This window comes from Bombina bombina, chromosome 4 (assembly GCF_027579735.1).
Source record: "Bombina bombina isolate aBomBom1 chromosome 4, aBomBom1.pri, whole genome shotgun sequence".
Classification (NCBI taxonomy): domain Eukaryota; kingdom Metazoa; phylum Chordata; class Amphibia; order Anura; family Bombinatoridae; genus Bombina; species Bombina bombina.
Genome location: NC_069502.1, coordinates 664496928 through 664523419, shown reverse-complemented (window position 1 = coordinate 664523419; position 26492 = coordinate 664496928). Strand labels below are relative to the sequence as shown.

Genomic DNA, 26492 nt, shown 5'->3' with positions numbered 1-26492 from the left:
AACGACGATTTGCTCTTTATCTGGATAGGTACAGCTCAGGAAGCAGATGAGTTTGTTGCATCTCTCAATGTAAATAGTTGTGGTTTGAGTTTCACACATGTTTGTGATCCTTTTAAAATACCCTATCTTGATCTTACATTGATAGGTGTTTCAAGCAATAATACCATCGTTACTTAACTCTATTCCAAACCCATTAAATCTAATTCTCTTTTGCATGCAAAAAGTTTGCATCCCAAGAGTACAGGTTTTGGTATGATAAAGGGGGAATTCATTAGACTAAAACGAAATTGTTCTAGTCAGAACACTTTCTCTTCAGAGGGTGCCCTGCTCAAACAAATGTTTGTTGAACGAGGATATAATATGTCTACAATTGAAAAAGCAATATCACAGGTACAGGACTTGGACAGATCAACTCTTTTGAAAGATAAACCAGGGCTTAATAAAGATATGACCAAAGAGGATAAAATAATCTTTAGTACAAAGTTCAGTAGACAATAAGATTCTGTTATCAAAATTGTAAAACAAAACTTACCTATACTTTTGGGAGACGAGATTTTGAATCCCATAGTTAAAAGGGGTTTTCGTTTCGTCTCACAACGTAATCAAACTTTAGGAAACCGCTTATCACCAAGCATGATCCGAAACTAGGTCCAAAAAGACAACTGGTTGATGACCAAAGGTCACTTTAAATGTGGTAAAACCAATTGTAAGGCTTGCGGACATGCTATGGTTACTAAGTGGTTTCAATCTTGTGTTACTCAAAGAATATATAATCTGGACAGTTTTTCAAATTGTAGAAATAAATATGTCGTCTACTTGGTCCCCTGTCAATCTTGTAACATACAATATGTAGGTATGACCTCCAGAGAAGCCCGTGTGAGGATCAGGGAACACCTTAATGATATTTCCAACATTATTCCATGTGTAGCAGAACATTTTATTGAAAAACACGACTGTAAGGTGGAGACATTCAAGTGGCTTGTCATTGAGCAAATTTGCCGTCCTCAGAGAGGAGGCAATTTGGATGTTATCCTTTCCAAGAGGGAAGCCTTTTGGATTTTTGTGTTGAGAACAAGGGTACCATTAGGTTTTAACATTGATTCAGACATCATCAATGTGTGGACTTAGAGTACCATGCCTCAGTATTAACATCATTGAATTGATAGTCCCATAATCAGTCTAATCTATTTGCCAATTGCTTCCTGTTCTCCCTCTAAGGTTTCTGTATTTATATAATATCATATCAAGTTATGTAACTGTGACATAGAGAACGCACCCATTGTATGCCAGTTTAGGGATAACAGACAATACATGCTTATCTTCCATTTTAATTATGTTTGGAGATTCTCTATTGGTTGTTGCGGGAGGAGAGGGGGAGGGGGGAAATAATAAAGGGGGGGCTGCTTTAAAAAGTCCGAAATTTTTATGGATTATGGGACAAGGCTTAGTCCAATTTTTGGTTGTTGTTTTCTTTTTCCCATTGTTATTCCATCAAAGTATAGAGACATAGCTTGCCCTCCCTGGAAAAAAAAACGCCCCCCCCCCCTACCTTCCATATATAGTACAACAACAGTATTGAAATGGGGAATCTTTTCCTTACAAAGCTATGGGATAAAAAACATTTGTCTGTTTTATAATTATGTTGTTTATTGGTAATGTTTATATATATTCATAATATTCTTTTCCTTTCTTTTCTAGCAGGTTTAGAATTTATGTTTAACATCTATCAACATGTTAATTACCCTCAGTGCATCACACTAAGGGTTAAGGATTTAGAGGGAGTGCCTTTGCCATCTTCTTGCATTTAATTAATGGATTAACCAATCAGCTTTGCCCCTAGGGTATATACATGTTCAGCATTATATTGTATATAGGTCACAGTTGAAGGCGTGAGCCGAAACGCGTCTGACCGTTCCTCTCTACATGTAGTTTGTTTTTTATATATTTTTAAAAGCTTTCCATGTTTTGACCCCAATAAAGGTGCTTTTTTTGTAACTTTCACTTGAGCTCCACTTTTTTGGTTCTTATTGCAGATTCAGGATTGCCTTCATCATTCTATGCAGCGCCAAAAGTTCCAAGCTGATCGCAGGCGCCTTCCTACCAGGTTGGTGAGAGAATTTGGCTGTCCTCCCGCAACTTGAACCTTTGTGTGCCTTCCAATAAACTGGCTCCCCGTTATGTTGGTTCTTTTCAAATACTCCGACGGGTCAATCCTGTGCCCTACGCTCTTGACCTTCCTCCTGCAATGCGCATCTCCAATGTTTTTCATGTCTCCCTCTTGAAACTATTGGTTTGTAATCAGTTTATCACTGTTTCCTCGTCCCCGTCCTATCTTTGTTGACAACCATGAGGAGTATGCGGTCAGCAGCATTATTGACTCTCGAATGTCCAGGGGCCGCATACAGTATTTGGTTCACTGGAGGAGCGTTCATGGGTACCCTCCTCTGGTGTTCATGCTCCCACCCTCCTCCGTGCCTTCCATGCCCGTTTCCCCAATAAGCCTTTTGTCCTCCCGTGGGGGAGGGGTTGTTGAGGAGAGGGTACTGTCAGGGTTTTTTCCCTCTTTTGTTTGCCATGTGCTGCTAGCAGCCATTTTACTCACCTCTCTTGCTGACTTGGTGCATTCTGAGTGATGCTGCTCATTTCCTGCACTTCCTTTTATGGCCAGACTGGTGTTCATCATCAGTGTGAGACAGGATGCAGTCTCAGAATTGTGATGTCATCACTTATTATTTAAAGGGCCTCTGTTCATTATGCTTTGCCCTTGCGTTGTCTCAGACCTGTTTGTGAGAGCTCCTGTTTATTACCTGGCTGTCTGACGTCCCTCCTGGTTCCTGATCCCTGGCTTGTTCCTGACTCTGCTGTTCTCCTTGTTCCTGATTCCGGTTCGTCTGACTACTCGCTTTGGCTCCTGACTTGGCTCGTCTGACTATTCGCTTTGGCTCCTGACTTGGCTCGTCTGACTACCAGCTCTGGTTTTGACTCCTGGCTTATTATTTGTTTTGTGGACTTTTTATTATTTTCTGCTATTAATAAAGATGTGATTATTTTTGCACTTCTCGTCTCTGTCTGATTCCTGGCACCCTGACACTGGGTTGTCCTTGCTGATTGGACAGCACCAATAAACAAGTGCTGTCCAGGGTTCTCAACCAAAAATTGGCTGGCTCCTTAGCTTAGATGTCTTCTTTTTCAAATAAAGATAGCAAGAGAACAAAGAACATTTAATAATTAGAGTAAATTAGAAAGTTGCTTAAAATTGCATGCTCTATCTGAATCATGAAAGAAAAAAATGGAGTTTAGTGTCCCTTTAAGTAAAGGCAAACTGAGTTGAAGTAGAGACTAAAAAGTGGGAATGCTATATAAGTGTAATCTATTGTTTAAATTATCATCTAGTGAAAGTTTAGCTGTTTAATATGAAAATTATTTGAAATTTATTTTAGGTCAGTTCAGTCATAGAAACAATTACTTCAGCTGTCCAGAAAACTTGCATTTGACTGAAACTAAGATGGAAACTCAAAAGTTTACCAGACTAAAGAAATGGTTCTTGGTCTTACAAAAAAGGAAAAGAAAGAAAAATTGAGGAGGAAGTGATGTTTTATAATGTAAAAAAAAAAAAAAAAGCATGGAAGTTTCTATGAGTTTACACTTAGAAGCAGGGTCTCTTTAATTTGTGAATCACTAATGAGACAAGAAAATAGCTTATTACATTTTCCTGATAAAATCACATTACAATTTTGGAAAACAAAAAAAAAAGTAAAATAAAGTCTTACCAGAGATTTATATTTCTTTTCTAGGAGTCGTAACACCACAGTTCTACTGTAGTAAGAATGCTAGATTGTAAACAGAAACAAAAATAAGACACAGTAGATGATAATAAAAATATGGTAGATTTATTAGAGCATAGAGGACAATAAAGTATAGGTCAAGATATGCCAGAAGAAATAACATGCTTGTCTTGAAAAGCTTGACTTGTCATTATTTTCAGTTATTCATAAAAATCATTACTTTTTTTATACTATTCTTACATGTATATTTTATGATCAAACACTGTAGCACAATTTAGCAGTTTTATGCTTAATCAAACTTATTAAGATTACATTATTAACATTAGTTCTGTTAATGTTTGAAGCTTTCTCACTCCTGTGATAGGATAGTATGTGGACTGTTAAGTGGGTGCTGTCACACCATGAACCGGAACATTAGGAGATCTATTTGGTGCCGAAGTGTTCCACATTCAGGAGAGGTCAATAGAAGTTTGTGATTATTTTTAGCCCACAGTTTGCTAGCTTATCCCCCTGCTGACTATGATCATGATGATTATTGTTACAGTGAGTATTTGCATGGCACTGAGATTTAGAGCTATAGATCAGCTTGATCCTTATTGGTCTTATGAATTATATTACTTTCCCCCTCTAGTGAACAAATAGTTGCATTATTAGGTTTTGACTTTAAGATTGTGAGTACTAGTTTAGTTGTGATTTTTGAACATTTGATTTATATATGGTTTAGTTGTATCCCCCAATTCCACTTGATGACTTGAAGATACATACATGTTCACTATATTAATATACACATGAAGCATTATTGTTTTATATTTTCTTTGCATACATGCCTGTATGTATTCGCAATCGGTCACTGACTGGATATGTTTGGGGTGGTATTGTTTGCACACAATTTAAACACATTTCTGCACATTTTATTTGAGGAAGTGGTGACAACCCTAAAACAACATTCCCATATTAAGTACACTTGAAATGTTTGTCAGAAAAACGTGCTCTGCATATAAATGGACCATAACTAATTTAATTTAAAGCCTCAGACAAGCTTAATAAGCAAGATATCGTAGTCTGATAGGCAATTTCATTTGTGCTCAGGAATACTACTCTACTCATTAAAATGACATTAAAGTAATTTGTCTATGCTGTATCTAAAACAAGGCATTTTTAAAATGCATTACAGATTGCTTTATTTTTTTTAAAAATATTACAATGCTGAAAATTGCTTTTATTTTTGTGTGCGGATCATGATTTTGGCCACTAATTACGCAGCAATTGCCCTAAAAAGCTAATAGGCTATAGGGGAAAGTTGTACACAAACATTTTAAAATTATTTTACAGTGCTTAAATAGTGTCCTTTCCTAGGCATGATAATACATTTCTTTAGGTTTAATCTCCATTTTGGTGCTGTATGTCCGTAATTCATACCATTATTTGTAGGTTCCATCCAATCACAACACATCCAGTAATGGGTTTAGTCAGTGTAAAAATATTGCTCTGTGATGAAAATCTTTTTTTTTATTTAAAAATGATTGTTTAATATATATATATATATAAAACAAACAAGCATTACTCTTAAACCTTTTTCGCATGGAGGTCACTTGAAAACGTGTTTCTGCACCAATAAAATGAAGAAAAGGCAACCACTTGTCCTAGGAATCATCCACTCATGTTGCCACTATCCATGCCATGACTATTATATCTGCTGCACATACTCCTGCTTAAACCAGTTTTATCTAAAGCACCCACATGATTCCCCACTACAATAACACAGAACTACAGACAAATGAACCATTCTACTCTCATACAGCACACCAGCACTCAAAAAAAAAGTTAAAAAGTATGCAACACCGTACAGCCCACAACTTTCCTGGTTTACATCAATTCCCTACTTGGATTCTTGTTTATTTGACATGGTTGAAAAGTAATGTATTCAAATTTGTACCCCATTAAAATAAATTAATACATATCATCAAAAGGGCTTATTATTTTGTCACACAAAATCTTTGATTTCCTCAGCTACATACTTGCTTTGTCTCAATTCAACCCAAAAGAAACAGCCAGTCCAGTCTAGGAGGCCCATTTATCAAGCTCTGTATGGAGCTTGTGGGCCCATGTTTCTGGCGAGTCTTCAGACTCGCCAGAAACAGCAGTTATGAAGCAGCAGTCTATATATATATACAAGTAATATAGGTGATATATATATATATATATAAAAGTTTATATATGTAGAAGAATGTACACATATATATAAAAGTATATATACATTGAGAAGAATGTATAGAGGTAAAATAATTAATTAATTCCATCGAAAATACAGAGTTTTGTAAAGAATTTTACAAAAATGCCAAGGATTACATAAAGGTGAAAAAAGATCTGGGTCATCAACAATGCTATATGGAGATCGTAATGGTTGGATAAAAAAAAATATATATATATATATATATATATATATATATATATATATATATATATATATATTAGGTAGAAGACTAAGGATGACATTAATTCACTTTCGATGTTGGTGACCTATATGATATATGTGGTATATATGTGGTACATGCATGGATGAACTATAGTTGTGCTACTGGGAATATGAATGTGAAATGTATCCGAGTGTATTTTACTGATCAGCTTATATAGATTGAACTTAAGAGATTACAAAGAAGGCTGGGAAACATACCAAGTTACCCTAAAGCAAGTGGGGGCTCAGACATATTAAATGGAGACTCGATGGTTCTAGTGGGGAACTACAATAAATGTGCAATTTCGAAGTCCGAATTCAGGTATTTTGGATGGATACTATCTAATTCGAAAAATCCATTTATATTCAGTGTGGAGGAGTTACCTCCTCTCCACTCCTTCTGTAATTTTTGTAGCCCCATAAATTTTAGGGTTTTGGTATCTCCTTTGTGTATCTCTTTAAAATGTTTATATAAAGGTACATCGTCTGCATTTCCTTCTATTTTTAGGAGATGTTCCCTGATGCGGTCTTTAAGAAATCTGCTAGTCTGACCTACATATTGGAGCCCACAGGGACATTCCAATAGATATATTACTCCTTTGTCTTTACAGTGGATCATTTGGTTAACTTTAAACTTTTCTTTAGTAGTATAGGATTCAAAGACATTCTTCTTTAGGCCATGTTTGCATGCCTTACACTTATGGCATGGAAAGAAACCTTTGAGTGTGTTACCTTGTATTCCGATGGTTGGGATGGGTTTTTCTCATGACAGTAGGGGCCAAGATGGTTTTAAGATTTTTAGTTTTTTTATATATGAAGTGCGGTTTGTTGCTCAGTCTATCTCCTATGATATTGTCTTCTTTAAGGATGTTCCAGTGTCTTTTTAAAATTCTTTCAATCTTATGTTTGTCTTGGCTGTACTCTGTGATGAATGGAACATCTATGTGTTGTTGAATGCCGGACGTATCCTTGGCTTTATAGTTGAGTAGAGTGCTTCGGTCTAAGTTATCAACTTATTCAATGGCATGGTTAACCACATCTGTACTGTAGCCTCTTTCTTTGAAATGATCCAAAAGTATTTGGGATTGTAGACGCCACTCCCCTGGTTGGGAACAGTTTTTTTCTTAACCCTCATGAGTTGTCCTTTAGAAATATTGTTAATCCAATTTTTATGATGGCAGCTTTTTTGATGGGTGTAATTGCTGTAGTCCACTGGTTTTAAGAATGTAGAGGTATTAATTACTCCTTCGTGAGAATCAATTTTTAGATCCAAAAAGTTAATCTGATGATATGAGTAATGGTAAGTGAATTTCAAATTTATCATATTATTATTCATCACATCCAAAGTGTGGTTAAGATCTTCTAGACTTCCTTTCCATAGATCAATATGTCGTCAATGTATCTGCGATAGAGGACCAAGTCCGCACTTGCTGGGCAGGAGTCCCAGAATGTGGATTCCCACCTTCCCATATACAAGTTAGCATAGCTTGGTGCAAACTTGGTCCCCATCGCTGTACCGCATTTCTGATTATAAAATTTGACATTGGCGATGTCAGGGAGCGGCGGATTAGGGGTTACTAGCTTTATTATAGTGGTGGCGATGTCGGAGAGAGGCGGATTAGGGGTTAATAGCTTTTATTAGTGTTGGCGATGTCGGGAGCGTCAGATTAGGGGTTAATAACTTTATTTAGTGTCTGCGATGTCGGGGGCAGCAGATTAGGGGTGTTTAGACTTGGGGTTTATGTTTGGGTGTTTTTTTTCCCCATAGACATCAATGGGGTTGCGTGACAGAAAATTTTCATTCCGCGATAGCAGGTGTTAGTTTTTTTCTAACACTCTCTCCCCCTTGATGTCTATAGGGAAAGCGTCCACAAGCACGTCAAAACAGCCCTTGTATTGTGTGTGGTATGGAGCTTATCGCAACCATATCGCACGCACAAGGAGGCTTTTCAGTAACTCGTAATGGCAGCGATATGGAGGGTGAAATAACGCAACTTTTGTTGCGTTCGTTTCGCACCCAGTTTAACGCAAAACTCGTAATCTAGGTGAGAATGAATCACGTTTAACGTCAGAAGAAGACTCCTTACCACTAGAGAAAACTTATCCTTCTGACAATTATCCCTAGCCTCCGAAAGGCATAGCACTATTAACTGACCTTTTACGCTTACTTGAAGACGGAAGAGCTGCCTGCCTTTTTTTTTAGAAACGGTAGATTTAATAAAATCTTTCCTGGAGCAAAATCCGTAGAGCTACCCTGTAAGGAACAAACAGAAGGAGCAGTAATACCCACAGATGCAGCATTAGGTTGGTCAGAATGCATTAACATTTTTAAAAACGTTTCACATAAATAAGCTGGAGGAGATACTTAAGCGTTTTTTACACTACACACACTTAACATTGGTACGAAAGTGTTCAGAGGACCCAGCTGCTAAGGGAGATTAAGGGACAGAATCAGAAGGCTCCATTATAGCATTTATAACAGCATAAATAATTATATACCCTGAAAAAAGCTCTTAAGGAATGGAACACTTACCCCCTCCAAAAGAAGTTTAATACAATTTACAGATCTAGGGCCCACTAAGTCTAAATAAAAATAAAGCAGGAGACAAGTAAACGACACAACCAAAGCCTGAATAGCGCTCAGCAGAATAGAAGAACACATGTGAAAACTAAGCTGTTTAAAGGGAGATTAGCATGCAAAAACCTGACATGTCCGTACTAGAGGCATACAACTGCCAACCCAACACGCACTGACCTGAAAGCCGAAGAGCAGGAAAAAATAACGCCCCTAAGCACACAATCTCGAGAGTTTGAGTGCAGTAGGCTGATGAGCGTTAAAAAAAAAAAACTCTGTGTGCCATAAATCCGTGTTAATATAATAGTGTTTGATCAGTGACTTCCAAGAGCTTAATAGGGAATTTGTTAATGTACAGAAAGTTGGATGACAATTTATTGACAGGTAAACTATAGTAATATTTTGAATCTCCTGTACTAGCAATGAATGCTGCTACTAGCGAATGAAGAAATAATGTGCATACACAGGAGACAATCTCTTTAAAATATAAAGAAAGTATACAGTCTTGCAGCAGTCTCACTCAAGAAGTAAAAGGGACAGTCTACTACATAATTTTTATTGTTTAAAAATATAGATAATCCTTTTATTACTCATTCCCAGTTTTGCATAACCAACACAATTATTTTAATATACTGTTTACCTCTGTGATTACCTGGTATCTAAGCATCTGCAGACTTCCCCCTTATTTCAGTTCTTTTGACAGACTTGCATTTTAGCCAATAAGTGCTCTCTAATAAGTAACTTCACTGCGTGAGCACAATGTTATCTATATGGCACACATGAACTAGCGCCCTCTAGCTATTAAATACTGTCAAATTCATTGAGATAAGAGGCGGCCTTCAAGGGCTTAGAAATTATCATATGAGCCTACCTAGGTTTAGCTTTCAACTATAAATACCAAGACAACAAAGCAAATTTATGTTAAAAGTGAAATGGAAAGTTGTTCAAAATTGCTTGCCCTATCTGAATCATGAAATTTTAATTTTAACTAGACTGTCCTTTTAATCTCCTTTTGCTGCCAACTTCTTAGACAGACATACAGGAAGCACAGAGGGATTCTTATATCTAACTAGAGAAACAAGAGTTATTCAATTTTAAACAAAATTATAAAATGTACGGGCATGTAACATTAAAAAAAACACTTTCTGTGGTTTTACATTTTCAAGGGATTTTGGGGTTGAGTTCTAAATTATCAGCCTTCATAATATTGCTTATTATTCAGTAGTATAAAATAAACACATTTAATAATGTTCGTATAACTGTTGATTTTGCACATCTCAAATTAAACTTTAAAATTCCTGGGGCTATAATAATCTGTTTGCAAAATAAATATTTTAAAAACAATTATTTGGAACTTAACCAATCATCACTGCTGCAAAAGAAATACTGTATTTTACTGCATTTTTTATTTGTGATACTTTATTTGGTTCTTAAAAGCTAAGAGGTGTATTTACCATGTGCAAAAACATTTTCATGTTAAAAAATAAAAGCTGTGCAAATTAATTTTAAAAATCTAATAGTTAATGTAGGTATGTGAACATCTAAACCCCCAAGGGGTAAAATGCTTATTCACTGACTAACTCCACAGCTCAGATGATGAATAAGAACATACCTAGAGGAGCATGAAATCTATAGGTAATTTCATGCATGCCAGATAGGACTATTTGGTTGTTTGTGTGTCTGTGTGTGTATATAGTGGCTGTGTTTAATTAACAATCAAATGTAGTACATATTAAAACACCATCTAATCAGGGGTCAAGTCCTACAAAGAAAGAAAAGCGTGGGAATTCACAAAGACTTCCACCCCCTCACAATTAATATTGTTTATATATATATATATATATATATATATATATATATATATATATATATATATATATATACATATACATACATACACTAGTCCTAAAGCCCGCTCACATGGGCCATTTTTTGCAGTACAGCAGTCCCACCCCTTGTGCTCTCTTCCCTCCCCCTCTCTTTTGCTCTCTCTCTCCCCCCTCTCTTTTGCTCTCTCTCTCCCCCCTCTCTTTTGCTCTCTCTCCCCCTCTCTTTTGCGCTCTCTCTCTTTCCCCCCCTCTCTTTTGCGCTCTCTCTCCCCCCCTCTCTTTTGTGCTCTCCCCCTCTTATTTGGAACCCTCTATTTTGTGCTCTCTCCCCCCCTCTCTTTTGTGCTCTCTCCCCCCTCACTTTTGTGCTCTCTCTCCCCCCCCCCCTCTTTTGTGCTCTCTCCCCCCTCTCTTTTGTGCTCTCTCCCCCCCTCTCTTTTGTGCTCTCTCCCCCCCTCTCTTTTGTTCTCTCTCCACCCCCTATCTTTTGTGCTCTCTCCACCCCTATCTTTTGTGCTCTCTCCCCCCTCTCTTTTGTGCTCTCTTCCCCCCCATCTCTTTTGTGCTCTCTCCCCCTCTCTCTTTTGTGCTCTCTCCCCCCTCTCTTTTGTGCTCTCTCCCCCTCTCTTTTGTGCTCTCTCCCCCCTCTCTTTTGTGCTTTCTCCCCCCCTCTTTTGTGCTTTCTGCCCCCCTCTTTTGTGCTCTCTCCCCCCCTCTCTTTTGTGCTCTCTCCCCCCCTCTCTTTTGTGCTCTCCCCCCCCCCCTCTCTTTTGTGCTCTCTCTCCCTCTCTCTCTATCCCCTCTATCTTGCGTGAGCGACCGTGCCCGGCCACGCCTCCTTTACGCTCGACCACGCCCCTTTAATGGCCCTTCGCGCCCAGCCATGCCCCCTTCAAGTCCGGCCACGCCCCCTTCTGCCGCAGATCAGGTAGGGACTCAAAGGCCAGGTGTGTTTGTCCTTGTGCTGTTTCTACTGCACATGACAGCTTCGGACAAACACACTTGGCCTTTTATATAATAGGCCTTTTATTATATAAAAGGCCAAGTGTGTTTGTCCGAAGCTGTCATGCACAGTAGAGACAGCACGAGGACAAATACACCTGGCCTTTGAGTCCCTACCTGATCTGCGGCAGAAGGGGGCGTGGCCGGACGTGAAGGGGGCGTGACTGGGCGTGAAGGGCCGTGAAAGGGGCGTGACCGGGCGTAAAGGGGGCGTGGATTTTGTATATGTATATAATCTATACACTTTGGTTAATGAAATTAAATCCAATGAAGTGTTGAATATTTGCCTTTGGGCCTGAGAATCCTCCTCTGTCACAGTCTCAATAACTTAAGGTGCAATAGTCCCATTTCTGCTGAGAGGAGCTAAATAACCCCAGAGCAAGCCACACAGACTCACCATGTGTTACAGACATTAGGGGGTGATCACACAGCAGGCCCGCCGACAGGTTTGCATTTAGTGTATTGTAGGAAGTGTTACTACCCATCACTAGAGGATCTCACTATCCCTCTAACCAGACTGTGCTTTTCCTTCCACTAACAGCAGCAGTGTTTACTGAAGTGTTCCTGTTCTCTGTCTACTTAGTTCCTCCTGCAAAGTAGTGCAGGCATCCGTTCCCATGTGTTCCCGCCCGACTTGACTCCTGCATCTAATAGATTGAGCAAAGAAAACAATGTTTATTTCCCTATGTTTAATGCAATATTTCTACATTTTGAGTTTTAAGCATATGATTAGCAAACTGCATATCATGGCTACATGAATTGCAGTTCTCTGCTTTAAAGCTATTCAACTTCACCATCATTTAAGGGGTGGCAAATAGTTTAATGCAATTGCACTGTGTAATAAATCATGGATAACTGCACTAGCAATTAGGAACAGCAAAACCATTAAAGGGGCACTCAAATCAAAATTAAACATTAGTGATTCAGATAGAGCATGCAATTTTAAACAACTTTCTAATTTACTTCCATTAACAAAATGTACACACTTTTTATATTTACACTTTTTGAGTCACCAGCTCCTACTGAGCATGTGCAAGAATTCACACAATATACATATATGCATTTGTGATTGGCTGAAGGTGTCACATGATACAGGAGGAGTGGAAATAGACATAACTATGAAATTTGTCAGAAAATTTATTTATCATCGCTTCCAGCGGATCATGTCCGACAGACATCGATGAATGCCGACAGCATACCCTGTCGGCATTTATCATTGCACAAGCAGTTCTGCTGAACTGCTTGTGCAATGCTGCCCCCTGCAGATTCGCGGCCAATTGGCCTCTAGCAGGAAGTGTCAATCAGCCCGATCGTATAGGATCGGGCGGTTTGATGTCCGCAGCATCAGAGGTGGCAGACGAGTTAAGGAACAGCGGTCTTAAGGCCGCTGCTTCATAACTGCTGTTTCCAGCGAGCCTGAAGGCTTGCGCGGAAACAGGGGCATCAAGTTCATTTCAGAGCTTGATAATTCGGCCCCTAAGTGCTATTGCATTGTCTTGTTATCATGCATTTTTTGGTTATGCAAACTACTGTATTTACTGGTCCTTTAAGCAATTTATCACCAAACATTGGCTTCAGAGTATAACTATCATTATGCATTAATAGTCTTGTGTGAAATATATTGATATTAACATTTTGTGTATTTGTAGGTTTGGAAGCTGTAAACAAATTGCAGGATCGTAATTATTGCATAGATATATACAGTATCATTCAGAGGAGGTTTAGAAATGCAGGCTGCACTAAATATAGATTTTCCGTAAAATTTTTTATTTAATCTCTTAAAATATTTACAAGCACAATCCATGGTAGTTACCCATACACAGAGGGAGAAAAAAGGCTGCTTCCGACGCGTTTCCTACTCACACTGAGCACTTCATCAGGGAAGAGCACACTTCATCAGGGAATATATATATTCTGATACATGTAATCTGTATGTAGTACTTAGATGTCTCTTCTGTAACTATATTCATGTTAGGAACCTTAGGGGATTTCTCTTTTCTTGTTCCACAGCAGGGCAATTCAATAGGCTTAAAGGGACATAAAACCCAAATTCTTTCTTTTATGATTCAGATAGAACATACAATTTTGAACATCTTTCCAATTTACTTCTGTTATCAATTTTTTTTCATTTTCTTGCTATCATTTGTTGAAAAGCAGCATTGTAAGCTCAAGAGTGTGCACATGTCTGCAGCACTATATGGCAGCAATTTTGCAACAATGGTATACATTAGCAGGAGCACTAAATGGCATCACTATTTTTAGTCATGTAGTGCTTCAGGCATGTGCACGCTACCTACCTAGGTATACCTTCAACAAAGAATAACATGAGAACAAAGCAAATTTGATAATAGAAGTAAATTGTATTCTCTATCTGAATAATAAATGAAATTGTGTGGGATAAATGTCCCTTTAAGTTAAAGAAAACAATGTAATTATTGAAAACTCATATTAAAAAGTAAAGAATAGTAGAGTACACAAGTTAAAAAGCCTGGTGTCTCTTTTAAATGTACCACACCTGTCCATTTATCAAAAGCTTGCCAGACATCTCCGCCCCTGTCGCCCGGCATCACAGCTAGCGGGCAGCAAAACGCAGCTCGTATTTATCATTGCACAAGCCAATGCTTGTGTGATGCTGCCCCCTACTGCGAGAGGGTTAAAAAACAACAGATCATATATATATATATATATATATATATATATATATATATATATATATATGTGTGTTTTTTTTTTATTATTATTATTTTTTAAATGCACTTAAAATAAATTGGCAAAAAAATCAAACTGAGACAGCTACCTGAAGAACTTTCCTACCAAAAGGTGCTTCAGAAGAAGCAAACACATCAAAATGGGAGAATTTTGTAAAAGCATGCAAAGAAGACCAAGTGGCTACCTTGCAATTCTGCCAAATGAAGCCTCATTCTTGTAGCCCCAAGAAGTGGCAACTGACTTAGTAGAATGAGCAGTAATCCGCTGCCTCCAAGTAAGCCTTGTGAATCAAAAGTTTAAACGAAGAGGCCAAAGAAAAAGAAAACAACTTTCAGACCTTTCCTAGGATGAGAAAAAGTAACAAACTAGAAGCTTGTCTAAAGTCCTTAGTAGAATCAATGTAATATTTCAATGCCCTTACAATGTTCAAAGCATGTAAAGATCTCTGTGAAGCTTTCTTGGGATTAGGACACAAAGAAGGAACATCTCTCTGCTAATGTTATATGAAGAAACAACCATAGTCAAAATAGTCTGTAAGGGGGGCGGAGCCAGCACAGAAACTGAGCGGTCGCAAGTTTGCATAGCTCCGGCTATCTATTATTTATAAATAATCAATTGACCGCTCAGTCCAGCCCAAGCTATTGGAAACAAGGTGGCCAAAGATTTAAAGGTCTCAGCTAGGTGGCCTTGAGCCTGGAAGGCATTGGCAGGTAGCGAGTTCCCACATAATGGCGGCAATGACTCTGGCTAAACAACATAGGCCCGCAATGGAACTTTTAAGCCTTACCTTCTTAGAGGCAATACGCAGCCTATTATGTGATCACTTTGCAAGGCTGGAGAAGACCGCGATACTGGTGTGGAACAACACTGCGGGTACAGACATACCTTGCCAAGTGCAGCGCACTTTACCGATGGTACCAGTAAACGCTCCAGGCCTGAAGCCTAATGAGAGACCGCTTGATTGGGACATGACTACATCAGCTAGATCCGAGCCTGCGCTAAATGTAACTGTGGACACATTGAGGGGCACTGCTTTTGGCTTGGTGCTGCATCGTCAGGCGACTGTGACCGGCATGCCTTTATCCGACAGACAACAGGGGCATAGAGGAGACAGCATGGAGCCCACCACGAGCTCTAATGTTCCAGAGCATCTAAACGTGCTGAGTCCTAGTATACAGATGGGGCCTTCCTTGAAAGCTTTACATCTAGAAGAAAAGACACGGCTTTGTGATTGTATGCTGAGAGATGCCTTGGCTACTACTCTCGTCAGTGGGGTGCAAAGTGGACCGCAGGTAATGCTGCTCTCTGCCCCTTTTGGATCATCAACCCTCCTGCTCTTCCCAAAGAATCGCAGGCTAGCAGGCTGTTTTAGGATGATTCTCAGCCAACCCACCACCATCCAGAGGTTATTTGCATTTGCCCCACGGGCATGGAAGAAGGGTGAGGGCTAGGAATCTGGACGTCTGCCTGAACGCAAGTGGGTTAAATGTGGCATTATACCGCAATCCACACAGTCCATAAGTTAACTCTACTACTATACCATCAGTTAGACTTTTCCTACCCCACTCCTTTGCGATGAGGTTACTGCAAGGGTTAATATTTGTTCATATCTTTGTTTCTCGACAAGTGTGTTGTTGATCCAGTAATTTCACAATTGGGGGAGGCAGTCATTCCCCTTATAGTAGTGTTGTCTTTGCCATTTCATTTATATAGTTATGTACTAGCCTAGTTAAAAGTTTTATAACAGTGTAAAGTTGACTGTGAGCCCAGGTATAAAAAATGTGCTTCTGATCTCGTGTGACACTACTCAGACAGTTACTGTGCCTATATTTCCTTGTTAAATGAGCTAAGTTGCAGCAATTTTGACTATACTGCACTCACATCGTTCTAGCTACTCCTTTCAGATTTGTTGCTTTGTGTAGCTTGCACTCATAGCCTGGTTAAGAATTTAGAATTGTGGTTCCACCCATAACCAGATTTCTTACCAGTAGTGTACTACTGTGCACTCAACAATACTTAGCAATATATTGGTTCCTTAAAAGATTCCTCCTATACATGCCAGTGTGTGTTGCTGTGTTGCTATTGGCCGAAGCAGCATGGCTTCAACAGCTTTATGTACGAGGGTGTATTGCTCTAGCTTAGTTAGGTCTAGAACATACCTTCCCTTTACTCTCCCGTATGACTATGGGTACTAGTGAGTATGGACATTGGTTTTTAAGGCTACACAAGTGCAAGCGTCTGTCTGCAGCCAGTATGATACTTGAAGATTGCAGCTCCACATTGTTTATAGTTTCTTTTTGGTAACTTATTTACACTTAAATATGTTATAAACTAAAAGTTTGGCAAGACATTATATGCCGTTTACTCCCACCTTACCTAGACTTAGTTGCCTAGATATTTAACAGTTTTTACCTACTACTAAATGGTTTCAAATGCTTCTCACGCACCTAATCTACACAAAAATCCCTGCGGTTCCCAGGCTACCTAGGTATATATAATTTAAGGCCTGCTTGCTATATGATTATGTTCACATAAATAGCCATGTTGAGCTAATTTTAATACCCTGCCCATGTTCAATTGTATACTTGCTTAAGGCATCTGCTTATTCTACCCCTCCTGGGATAGAGCTTGGTTCTTTATTCTTATGCATAATCCTTAACTTTGCCCACATGGCTCGCATCTATCTGGCACTATATATGACTCTCAAAATACCTAAATAGCTGCATAGCCCATTTTTACTTATGCTTATGTTTACATAGCCCTTTTTTATTTATGCTTCTTTTTACATAGCCCATTTTTACTTATGCTCATTTTTACATAGCCCACTTTTACTTATTATGTTTATTTATCACATCTTAGATTTATCAGACCATGTGGGTGGCCTACATTGCACTTCTAGTGACAAACCATAGTGATTACTATATTTTGCTAAAACTTGCTCAAAATGGACATGCCTACTATTGGAAGAAGTTCTAACCCATTACAAATATCCCATTGAGGGTTAGGCTGCCATAATATAAGACGAAGTGAGCAAGCTCTCAATATGCCGGTGAAGACAGACATACTAGGGCACATAGTTCCATCTCAAAGTCTCTAATAACGTTTTTTTTTTTTCTCTTTAGAGCAGGCTGGACCTGCATTGTTTCTATTATTTCTGGGCTTACTATACATTACATTTTGAACAAGCTCTATAAGCGTTGCCACATATATGAATATTGAACTTAGGGATCCCTTGTGCTAAATATAATATCATTCTAATAATAAGTAACCTATAAGGTTGCTATTACGCTCTAACTAGACAGGTTGTTGAAACATGCTTATTTTAAGCCCCCAGGCTACAGTTTCCCATGTTCCTATATGACCGCACAATATTTTTCCCTCTGTTTGAGTAGGAGCTATGTATCTTACCATAACCAAATTGGTGGTAGTAGTCATCACATATAGCGGAGCAAAACCTCACTTCTAACCCTTATATCTCTAGTTTTATATTGCCACTAGTCTGGGAACATTGCACATATAGCCCTACTGTGCTGGACAAACTATTGGTCTCAAATGTAATCCATACCTTTCTAAAATTCCCTCAGGGCATCATATACCTATGAACTACTACATAAAGTAATATCGCCCCGTATGGCTACCACCTGCTTATCTAATTCATATAACCTACTACATATGTATGCTCACCTCCCCCCCCCCCCCCCAACCTATAATGTGTCCCCTTGTTAAGGAGAACTAAATAAGCGGCTTTTCTAGCCCATGCCGCAATCCTTTTTGTAACTTTTAACATTACCTATAAGTTGAACATGTTTATCAATTTATTTCTCTCCTACCTTGAGTTAATATTTCAGTTAGGCCCAATAGTGGCCTATTGAGTTACAAGAAAAATGTTTTAAGTTTCCTTGTTATACATAATATAAAGTATTATAAAAATGAGGTTTATCATTTGAGATCCATAAGTGGTCTCCTAGGTATGAAATCACCTTCTTTTGCTCAAATATTTCTGTATATGTTAGAGGGTCCAAGAGAGACCTACTGTATCGTTTGGAAGGTTCCTAGATGACAGGCATTCCGTTTATATACTGTTCACATGGTACATCTACTAGCAACATTGTGTTTTTTTTTTTTATATAATCTAATCTTTTTTGTTGGTATTCCTTGTAAAACTGATATTTTATCTCATGTGACATAAGTATTTATTTATACAATGTTGTATGCCTTTAAATGAACCACAAATAAAAATTATTTAAAAAAAAAAAAAAAAAGTCTGTAAAACTGCCTTATCCTGATGAAAAAAATCAGATAAGGAGGATCGCAAGCAACTACAGATAACTAAGAAATTATTCTAGCAGAAGAGATAGACAAAAGAGAAAACACTTTCTAGGAAAGAATTTTAATATCCACCTTATGTATAGGTACAAAAGGGGAAGCCAGCAAAACCCTTAAAGGGACACTAAACCCTTATTTTTTTCTTTTCTTTCATGATTCAGATAGAGCGTGCAATTTTAAACAACTTTCTCATTTACTCCTGTTATCAATTTTTCTTCGTTCTCTTGCTATCTTTAGTTAAAAAGCAGGACTGTGATGCATAGGAGCCAGCCCATTTTTGGTTGAGAACCTGGGTTATGCTTGCTTACTGGTGGTTAAATGTAAGCCTCCAATAAGCAAGTGCTATCCATGGTGCTGAACCTAAAATGGGCTGGTTGCTAAGATTTACATTCCTGCTTTTAAAATACAGATAGCAAGAGAACGAAGAAAAATTGATAATAGGAGTAAATGAGAAAGTTGCTTAAAATGCCATGCTCTATCTGAATCATGAAAGAAAATATTTGGGTTCAGTGTCCCTGTAACCCAAAGTTAGGACTCAATGGAGGAGAAATTGGCTTGATTACAGGTTTAATATAGACCACAGACTGAACAAAACCATGAATATTAGGAAGATTAGCAACCTTCCTGTGGAACAAAACTGAAAGAGCAGAAATCTACCCCTTCAGAGGACTGACAGGTAGGCCCTAATACAGACCATCCTGAAAGAACTGCAAAATCCTAGGAATTCCGAAAGAATGCCAGGAAAAACCACAATCTACACACCAAGAAATAAAGGCCTTGTGATAGATTCTCCTAGTTACAGGCTAACAAGCCTGAATTAAGGTTTCAATCACAGAATCAGAGGAACCCCTATGTCTAAGGACAAAATATTACATTTCCATGCCATCAAGTTCAGAGACTTGAGATCCAGATGGGAAAAAAGACCTTTAGACAGAAAGTCTAACCGCAGAGGCAGAGGCCAAGGAGGACAGCTGAACATTTGAACTAGATCTGTATACCAAATCCTTCAAGGCCAAGCTGGGGAAATCAGGATTACTGAAGATATATCTAGGTTTATCTTGGAAATCACTATGGGTGGAAGAACCAGAGAATGAAACAGATAAGCAAGCTGAAATGACCAAGGAACCCGGGAAGTTTGTTTGTTTTAATGAGAGGTCAACAGTTCTCAGGGAGACCCCAAATATCCACAATCTGATTGAACACATCTTGGTGAAAATATCACTCCCCTGGATGTAGAGATTGATGACTGAGAAAGTCCGCTTCCCAGTTTTTTACCCTTAGAATATGAATCGCAGAAACTAGACAAGAATTGGTTTCTGCCCATGAGAGAATTCAAGACACCACCCTCAACTGCGAGTTCATCCCTGATGATTGACATAAATCACTGCAGTGACATTGTCTGTCTGAAAATGGGGATGAGATTCTCTTTTCAAAAAGAAGCCAGGCTTGAAGAGCCCTGAAAATTCCACAGAGTTCTATAACATTGAAAGGTAACCTAGCCTCCCGAAGATCCCAAACTCCTTGTGCTCTCAATGATCCCCCAAATAGCTCCCCAACCTGAGAGAATTGCATTTGTTTTGACCACAGTCCAGGTAGGATAAGCAAAAGAAGCCCTCTGAATAATAAACTGATGATTCAGCCACCAAGTCAGACATTGACTTGTATTTGGATCTAAAAATGAAACAGCTGCATATAGTCTCTGCATCATTGACAAAGCATTACAAGTTTAAGACGTCTCATGAAAACGAGCAAATAAAATTGCATCTGAAGCTGCAATCATAAGACCTAGAACTTCCATACAAAGCGCAACAAAGAGTAAAGAGAGAGACTGAAGGTTCAGACAAGCTGACACCAATTTTAACATTCTTTGCTCTGTTCAGGAGAATTAATCTATTTGAAATTCAAAAACTTACCTTTGTTTGAGGAATTGAATAACATTTTGAAAAATTGATCCTCCAACCATGTTGTTAAAGAAATAATAAGAGTCGGTTGGTGTGAGATTCTGCTAAGAGAACAGACGGAGCTTGAACAAAGATGTCGTCCAGGTATGGAAACACTGCAATACCCTAAGTTCTGATCACAAACAAAAGGAACCCAGAACCTTTGTGAAAATTCCAAGAGCTTTAGCCAGACTAAATGGTAGAGCAACAAGCGGAAAATGCTTGTCCAGAAAGGCAAACTTCAGAAACTGGTAATGTTCCCTGTGAATTGGAACATGAAGGTAAGCATCCTTTAAATTTATTGTGGACATAAACTGACCTTTTTGAACAAAAGGCAGAAAAGTCTGAATAGATGTAAAGATAGAATCCTTACAAACTTGTTAAGAGCTTTCAGATTTAAGCCATAAGGCTCTTCTGACTGTCAAAGACATTTTTTTGACATTAATATTCTGAAGACAAAGCAGTTTCCCTTGTAGAAGATACAATCTGTACTAACGCTTGTTTGAAGGCGGGAGAGCAGTCAGAGCCTCAGAGACTGCAGCTTTGGGAAAAAATTAACAGTAGGTGAAACATTATCAATATTTTCCTGTAATGAACAAACAGAAGGTGCATTAATGCCCAAAGAAACAGCACTAGGTTGGTCTGGTTGCATTAAATATTCTAAACATGAGTCACATAAAAAGCACCTCAGCTTTTTTTACAATAAGCTCACCTAATAATGGTAAAAAGGTGTTCAGGGGATTCAGTTTCTCAGGTAGATTTAGGGACAGAATCAGACTGCTCCATTATAGCATATGACAAAGCAATGCAATAAACACTATAACCCCCTTAAAAAGCTCTTGAGGAATGGAAATCAGTTACCCCCTTCCTAAGTAGCTTTTTAACTACACTTACAGATGCAATGCTAAGCTTAACTGCAAAACAAAGTAGGAGACATCAGAATGAATTAACGGGCACACAAAAAAACAACAGCTATAAAGAATAAAGTGCGCCAAAACCCAATGTGCGCAAAGCCGAGCATAAACGTTTGCTAACCTGACATGCATAAACCAGCTGAAGTGTGAAAGAACTATATTTAGATTAAAGGGACGTGAGCTAACTCGACAAGCGTTAACCCTATGTACTCAACCCCAAAATTTATACTAAGCATGCCAAAAAAGCCAACGCGCTCAAAACAGCTAAATAAGGTGAATAGTGTAATGGATTCTGTCCCATGGCCATAACGTAGCTTTAGAGTGTCTAAATGTTAATAAACGATACTTACCAACAGACACTTGTCAACCAGCAAATAGGCAAAATATAGCCAAACTAGTACTGAAACATATCAGCAGAGGTTAAGGAATAGGAGTATATTCTAGATCCATAAAGGGGGACAAAAGACAAGTCCCTGCGATCAAATATGGAAGGTTTATGAAAAATTTCCCAAGAGGTGAAAAAAGAATCACAAACCATTCACCATATACATCCCTCTGACAAGCACTGTACTCTAAGGGAAAAATAAAAACTGAAAACCCCTTTCTCTGAAGAATGAAGATATGCATTTGATTCTTCAACCACCTCCAGCGGAGGAAAAGTAAATAATGAGGTATATGTGAGGTGGGAGAGGTTTTATAGAGCTCTTGGCATTTGAGAATATTTGACTCCTCCTAGTGGTGGAGAAGAGTAATTACCAGGAGTAATGGCTCATGGACTCTCACCATCTGTATGAAAGAAAAGCAAAACAGAATTTATGTTTACCTGATAAATTACTTTCTCCAACGGTGTGTCCGGTCCACGGCGTCATCCTTACTTGTGGGATATTCTCTTCCCCAACAGGAAATGGCAAAGAGCCCAGCAAAGCTGGTCACATGATCCCTCCTAGGCTCCGCCTACCCCAGTCATTCGACCGACGTTAAGGAGGAATATTTGCATAGGAGAAACCATATGATACCGTGGTGACTGTAGTTAAAGAAAATAAATTATCAGACCTGATTAAAAAACCAGGGCGGGCCGTGGACCGGACACACCGTTGGAGAAAGTAATTTATCAGGTAAACATAAATTCTGTTTTTTCCAACATAGGTGTGTCCGGTCCACGGCGTCATCCTTACTTGTGGGAACCAATACCAAAGCTTTAGGACACGGATGAAGGGAGGGAGCAAATCAGGTCACCTAAATGGAAGGCACCACGGCTTGCAAAACCTTTCTCCCAAAAACAGCCTCAGAAGAAGCAAAAGTATCAAACTTGTAAAATTTGGTAAAAGTGTGCAGTGAAGACCAAGTCGCTGCCCTACATATCTGATCAACAGAAGCCTCGTTCTTGAAGGCCCATGTGGAAGCCACAGCCCTAGTGGAATGAGCTGTGATTCTTTCAGGAGGCTGCCGTCCGGCAGTCTCGTAAGCCAATCTGATGATGCTTTTAATCCAAAAAGAGAGAGAGGTAGAAGTTGCTTTTTGACCTCTCCTTTTACCAGAATAAACAACAAACAAGGAAGATGTTTGTCTAAAATCCTTTGTAGCATCTAAATAGAATTTTAGAGCGCGAACAACATCCAAATTGTGCAACAAACGCTCCTTCTTCGAAACAGGTTTTGGACACAAAGAAGGCACGACTATCTCCTGGTTAATGTTTTTGTTAGAAACAACTTTCGGAAGAAAACCAGGTTTAGTACGTAAAACCACCTTATCTGCATGGAACACCAGATAAGGAGGAGAACACTGCAGAGCAGATAATTCTGAAACTCTTCTAGCAGAAGAAATTGCAACCAAAAACAAAACTTTCCAAGATAATAACATAATATCAACGGAATGTAAGGGTTCAAACGGAACCCCCTGAAGAACTGAAAGAACTAAGTTGAGACTCCAAGGAGGAGTCAAAGGTTTGTAAACAGGCTTGATTCTAACCAGAGCCTGAACAAAGGCTTGAACATCTGGCACAGCTGCCAGCTTTTTGTGAAGTAACACAGACAAGGCAGAAATCTGTCCCTTCAAGGAACTTGCAGATAACCCTTTCTCCAATCCTTCTTGGAGAAAAGATAGAATCTTAGGAATCTTTACCTTGTCCCAGGGGAATCCTTTAGATTCACACCAACAGATATATTTTTTCCATATTTTGTGGTAAATTTTTCTAGTTACAGGCTTTCTGGCCTGAACAAGAGTATCAATAACAGAATCTGAGAACCCTCGTTTTGATAAAATCAAGCGTTCAATCTCCAAGCAGTCAGCTGGAGTGAGACCAGATTCGGATGTACGAACGGACCTTGAACAAGAAGGTCTCGTCTCAAAGGTAGCTTCCATGGTGGAGCCGATGACATATTCACCAGATCTGCATACCAAGTCCTGCGTGGCAACGCAGGAGCTATCAAGATCACCGACGCCCTCTCCTGATGGATCCTGGCTACCAGCCTGGGGATGAGAGGAAACGGCGGGAATACATAAGCTAGTTTGAAGGTCCAAGGTGCTACTAGTGCATCTACTAGAGTCGCCTTGGGATCCCTGGATCTGGACCCGTAGCAAGGAACCTTGAAGTTCTGACGAGAGGCCATCAGATCCATGTCTGGAATGCCCCACAGTTGAGTGATTTGGGCAAAGATTTCCGGATGGAGTTCCCACTCCCCCAGATGCAATGTCTGATTGAAACCGTATGAACTTGGCCTTCGCTAGCTGAGGCCAAGCCTTGAGAGCATTGAATATCGCTCTCAGTTCCAGAATATTTATCGGTAGAAGAGATTCTTCCCGAGACCAAAGACCCTGAGCTTTCAGGGATCCCCAGACCGCGCCCCAGCCCATCAGACTGGCGTCGGACGTGACAATAACCCACTCTGGTCTGCGGAAGGTCATCCCTTGTGACAGGTTGTCCAGGGACAGCCACCAGCGGAGTGAGTCTCTGGTCCTCTGATTTACTTGTATCTTCGGAGACAAGTCTGTATAGTCCCCATTCCACTGACTGAGCATGCACAGTTGTAATGGTCTTAGATGAATGCGCGCAAAAGGAACTATGTCCATTGCCGCTACCATCAAACCTATTACTTCCATGCACTGCGCTATGGAAGGAAGAGGAACGGAATGAAGTGTCCGACAAGAGTTTAGAAGTTTTGATTTTCTGGCCTCTGTCAGAAAAATCCTCATTTCTAAGGAGTCTATTATTGTTCCCAAGAAGGGAACCCTTGTCGACGGAGATAGAGAACTCTTTTCCACGTTCACTTTCCATCCGTGAGATCTGAGAAAGGCCAGGACTATGTCCGTGTGGGCCTTTGCTTGAGGAAGGGACGACGCTTGAATCAGAATGTCGTCCAAGTAAGGTACTACTGCAATGCCCCTTGGTCTTAGCACCGCTAGAAGGGACCCTAGTACCTTTGTGAAAATCCTTGGAGCAGTGGCTAATCCGAAAGGAAGCGCCACGAACTGGTAATGCTTGTCCAGGAATGCGAACCTTAGGAACCGATGATGTTCCTTGTGGATAGGAATATGTAGATACGCATCCTTTAAATCCACCGTGGTCATGAATTGACCTTCCTGGATGGAAGGAAGAATTGTTCGAATGGTTTCCATCTTGAACGATGGAACCTTGAGAAACTTGTTTAAGATCTTGAGATCTAAGATTGGTCTGAACGTTCCCTCTTTTTTGGGAACTATGAACAGATTGGAGTAGAACCCCATCCCTTGTTCTCCTAATGGAACAGGATGAATTACTCCCATTTTTAGCAGGTCTTCTACACAATGTAAGAATGCCTGTCTTTTTATGTGGTCTGAAGACAATTGAGACCTGTGGAACCTCCCCCTTGGGGGAAGTCCCTTGAATTCCAGAAGATAACCTTGGGAGACTATTTCTAGTGCCCAAGGATCCAGAACATCTCTTGCCCAAGCCTGAGCGAAGAGAGAGAGTCTGCCCCCCACCAGATCCGGTCCCGGATCGGGGGCCAACATTTCATGCTGTCTTGGTAGCAGTGGCAGGTTTCTTAGCCTGCTTTCCCTTGTTCCAGCCTTGCATTGGTCTCCAGGCTGGCTTGGCTTGAGAAGTATTACCCTCTTGTTTAGAGGACGTAGCACTTGGGGCTGGTCCGTTTCTACGAAAGGGACGAAAATTAGGTTTATTTTTGGCCTTGAAAGACCTATCCTGAGGAAGGGCGTGGCCCTTACCCCCAGTGATATCAGAGATAATCTCTTTCAAGTCAGGGCCAAACAGCGTTTTCCCCTTGAAAGGAATGTTAAGTAGTTTGTTCTTGGAAGACGCATCCGCTGACCAAGATTTCAACCAAAGCGCTCTGCGCGCCACAATAGCAAACCCAGAATTTTTCGCCGCTAACCTAGCCAATTGCAAAGTGGCGTCTAGGGTGAAAGAATTAGCCAATTTGAGAGCACGGATTCTGTCCATAATCTCCTCATAAGGAGGAGAATCACTATCGATCGCCTTAACTAGTTCATCGAACCAGAAACACGCGGCTGTAGTGACAGGGACAATGCATGAAATTGGTTGTAGAAGGTAACCTTGCTGAACAAACATCTTTTTAAGCAAACCTTCTAATTTTTTATCCATAGGATCTTTGAAAGCACAACTATCTTCTATGGGTATAGTGGTGCGTTTGTTTAAAGTAGAAACCGCTCCCTCGACCTTGGGGACTGTCTGCCATAAGTCCTTTCTGGGGTCGACCATAGGAAACAATTTTTTAAATATGGGGGGAGGGACGAAAGGTATACCGGGCCTTTCCCATTCTTTATTTACAATGTCCGCCACCCGCTTGGGTATAGGAAAAGCTTCTGGGAGCCCCGGGACCTCTAGGAACTTGTCCATTTTACATAGTTTCTCTGGGATGATCAAATTCTCACAATCATCCAGAGTGGATAATACCTCCTTAAGCAGAGCGCGGAGATGTTCCAACTTAAATTTAAATGT

General features: G+C 39.6%; 1 protein-coding gene across 1 annotated transcript in view; it reads right to left on the bottom strand.

Moving 5' to 3' along the window:
- TBC1D32 (TBC1 domain family member 32) overlaps positions 1-26492 on the bottom strand; it is a 695824-nt gene that overhangs the window by 511037 nt on the left and 158295 nt on the right. Inside the window, exon 11 of the mRNA XM_053710787.1 lies at positions 3771-3830. Coding sequence (XP_053566762.1) covers positions 3771-3830 — 60 coding nt within the window. The remainder of the gene's footprint in view (positions 1-3770; positions 3831-26492) is intronic.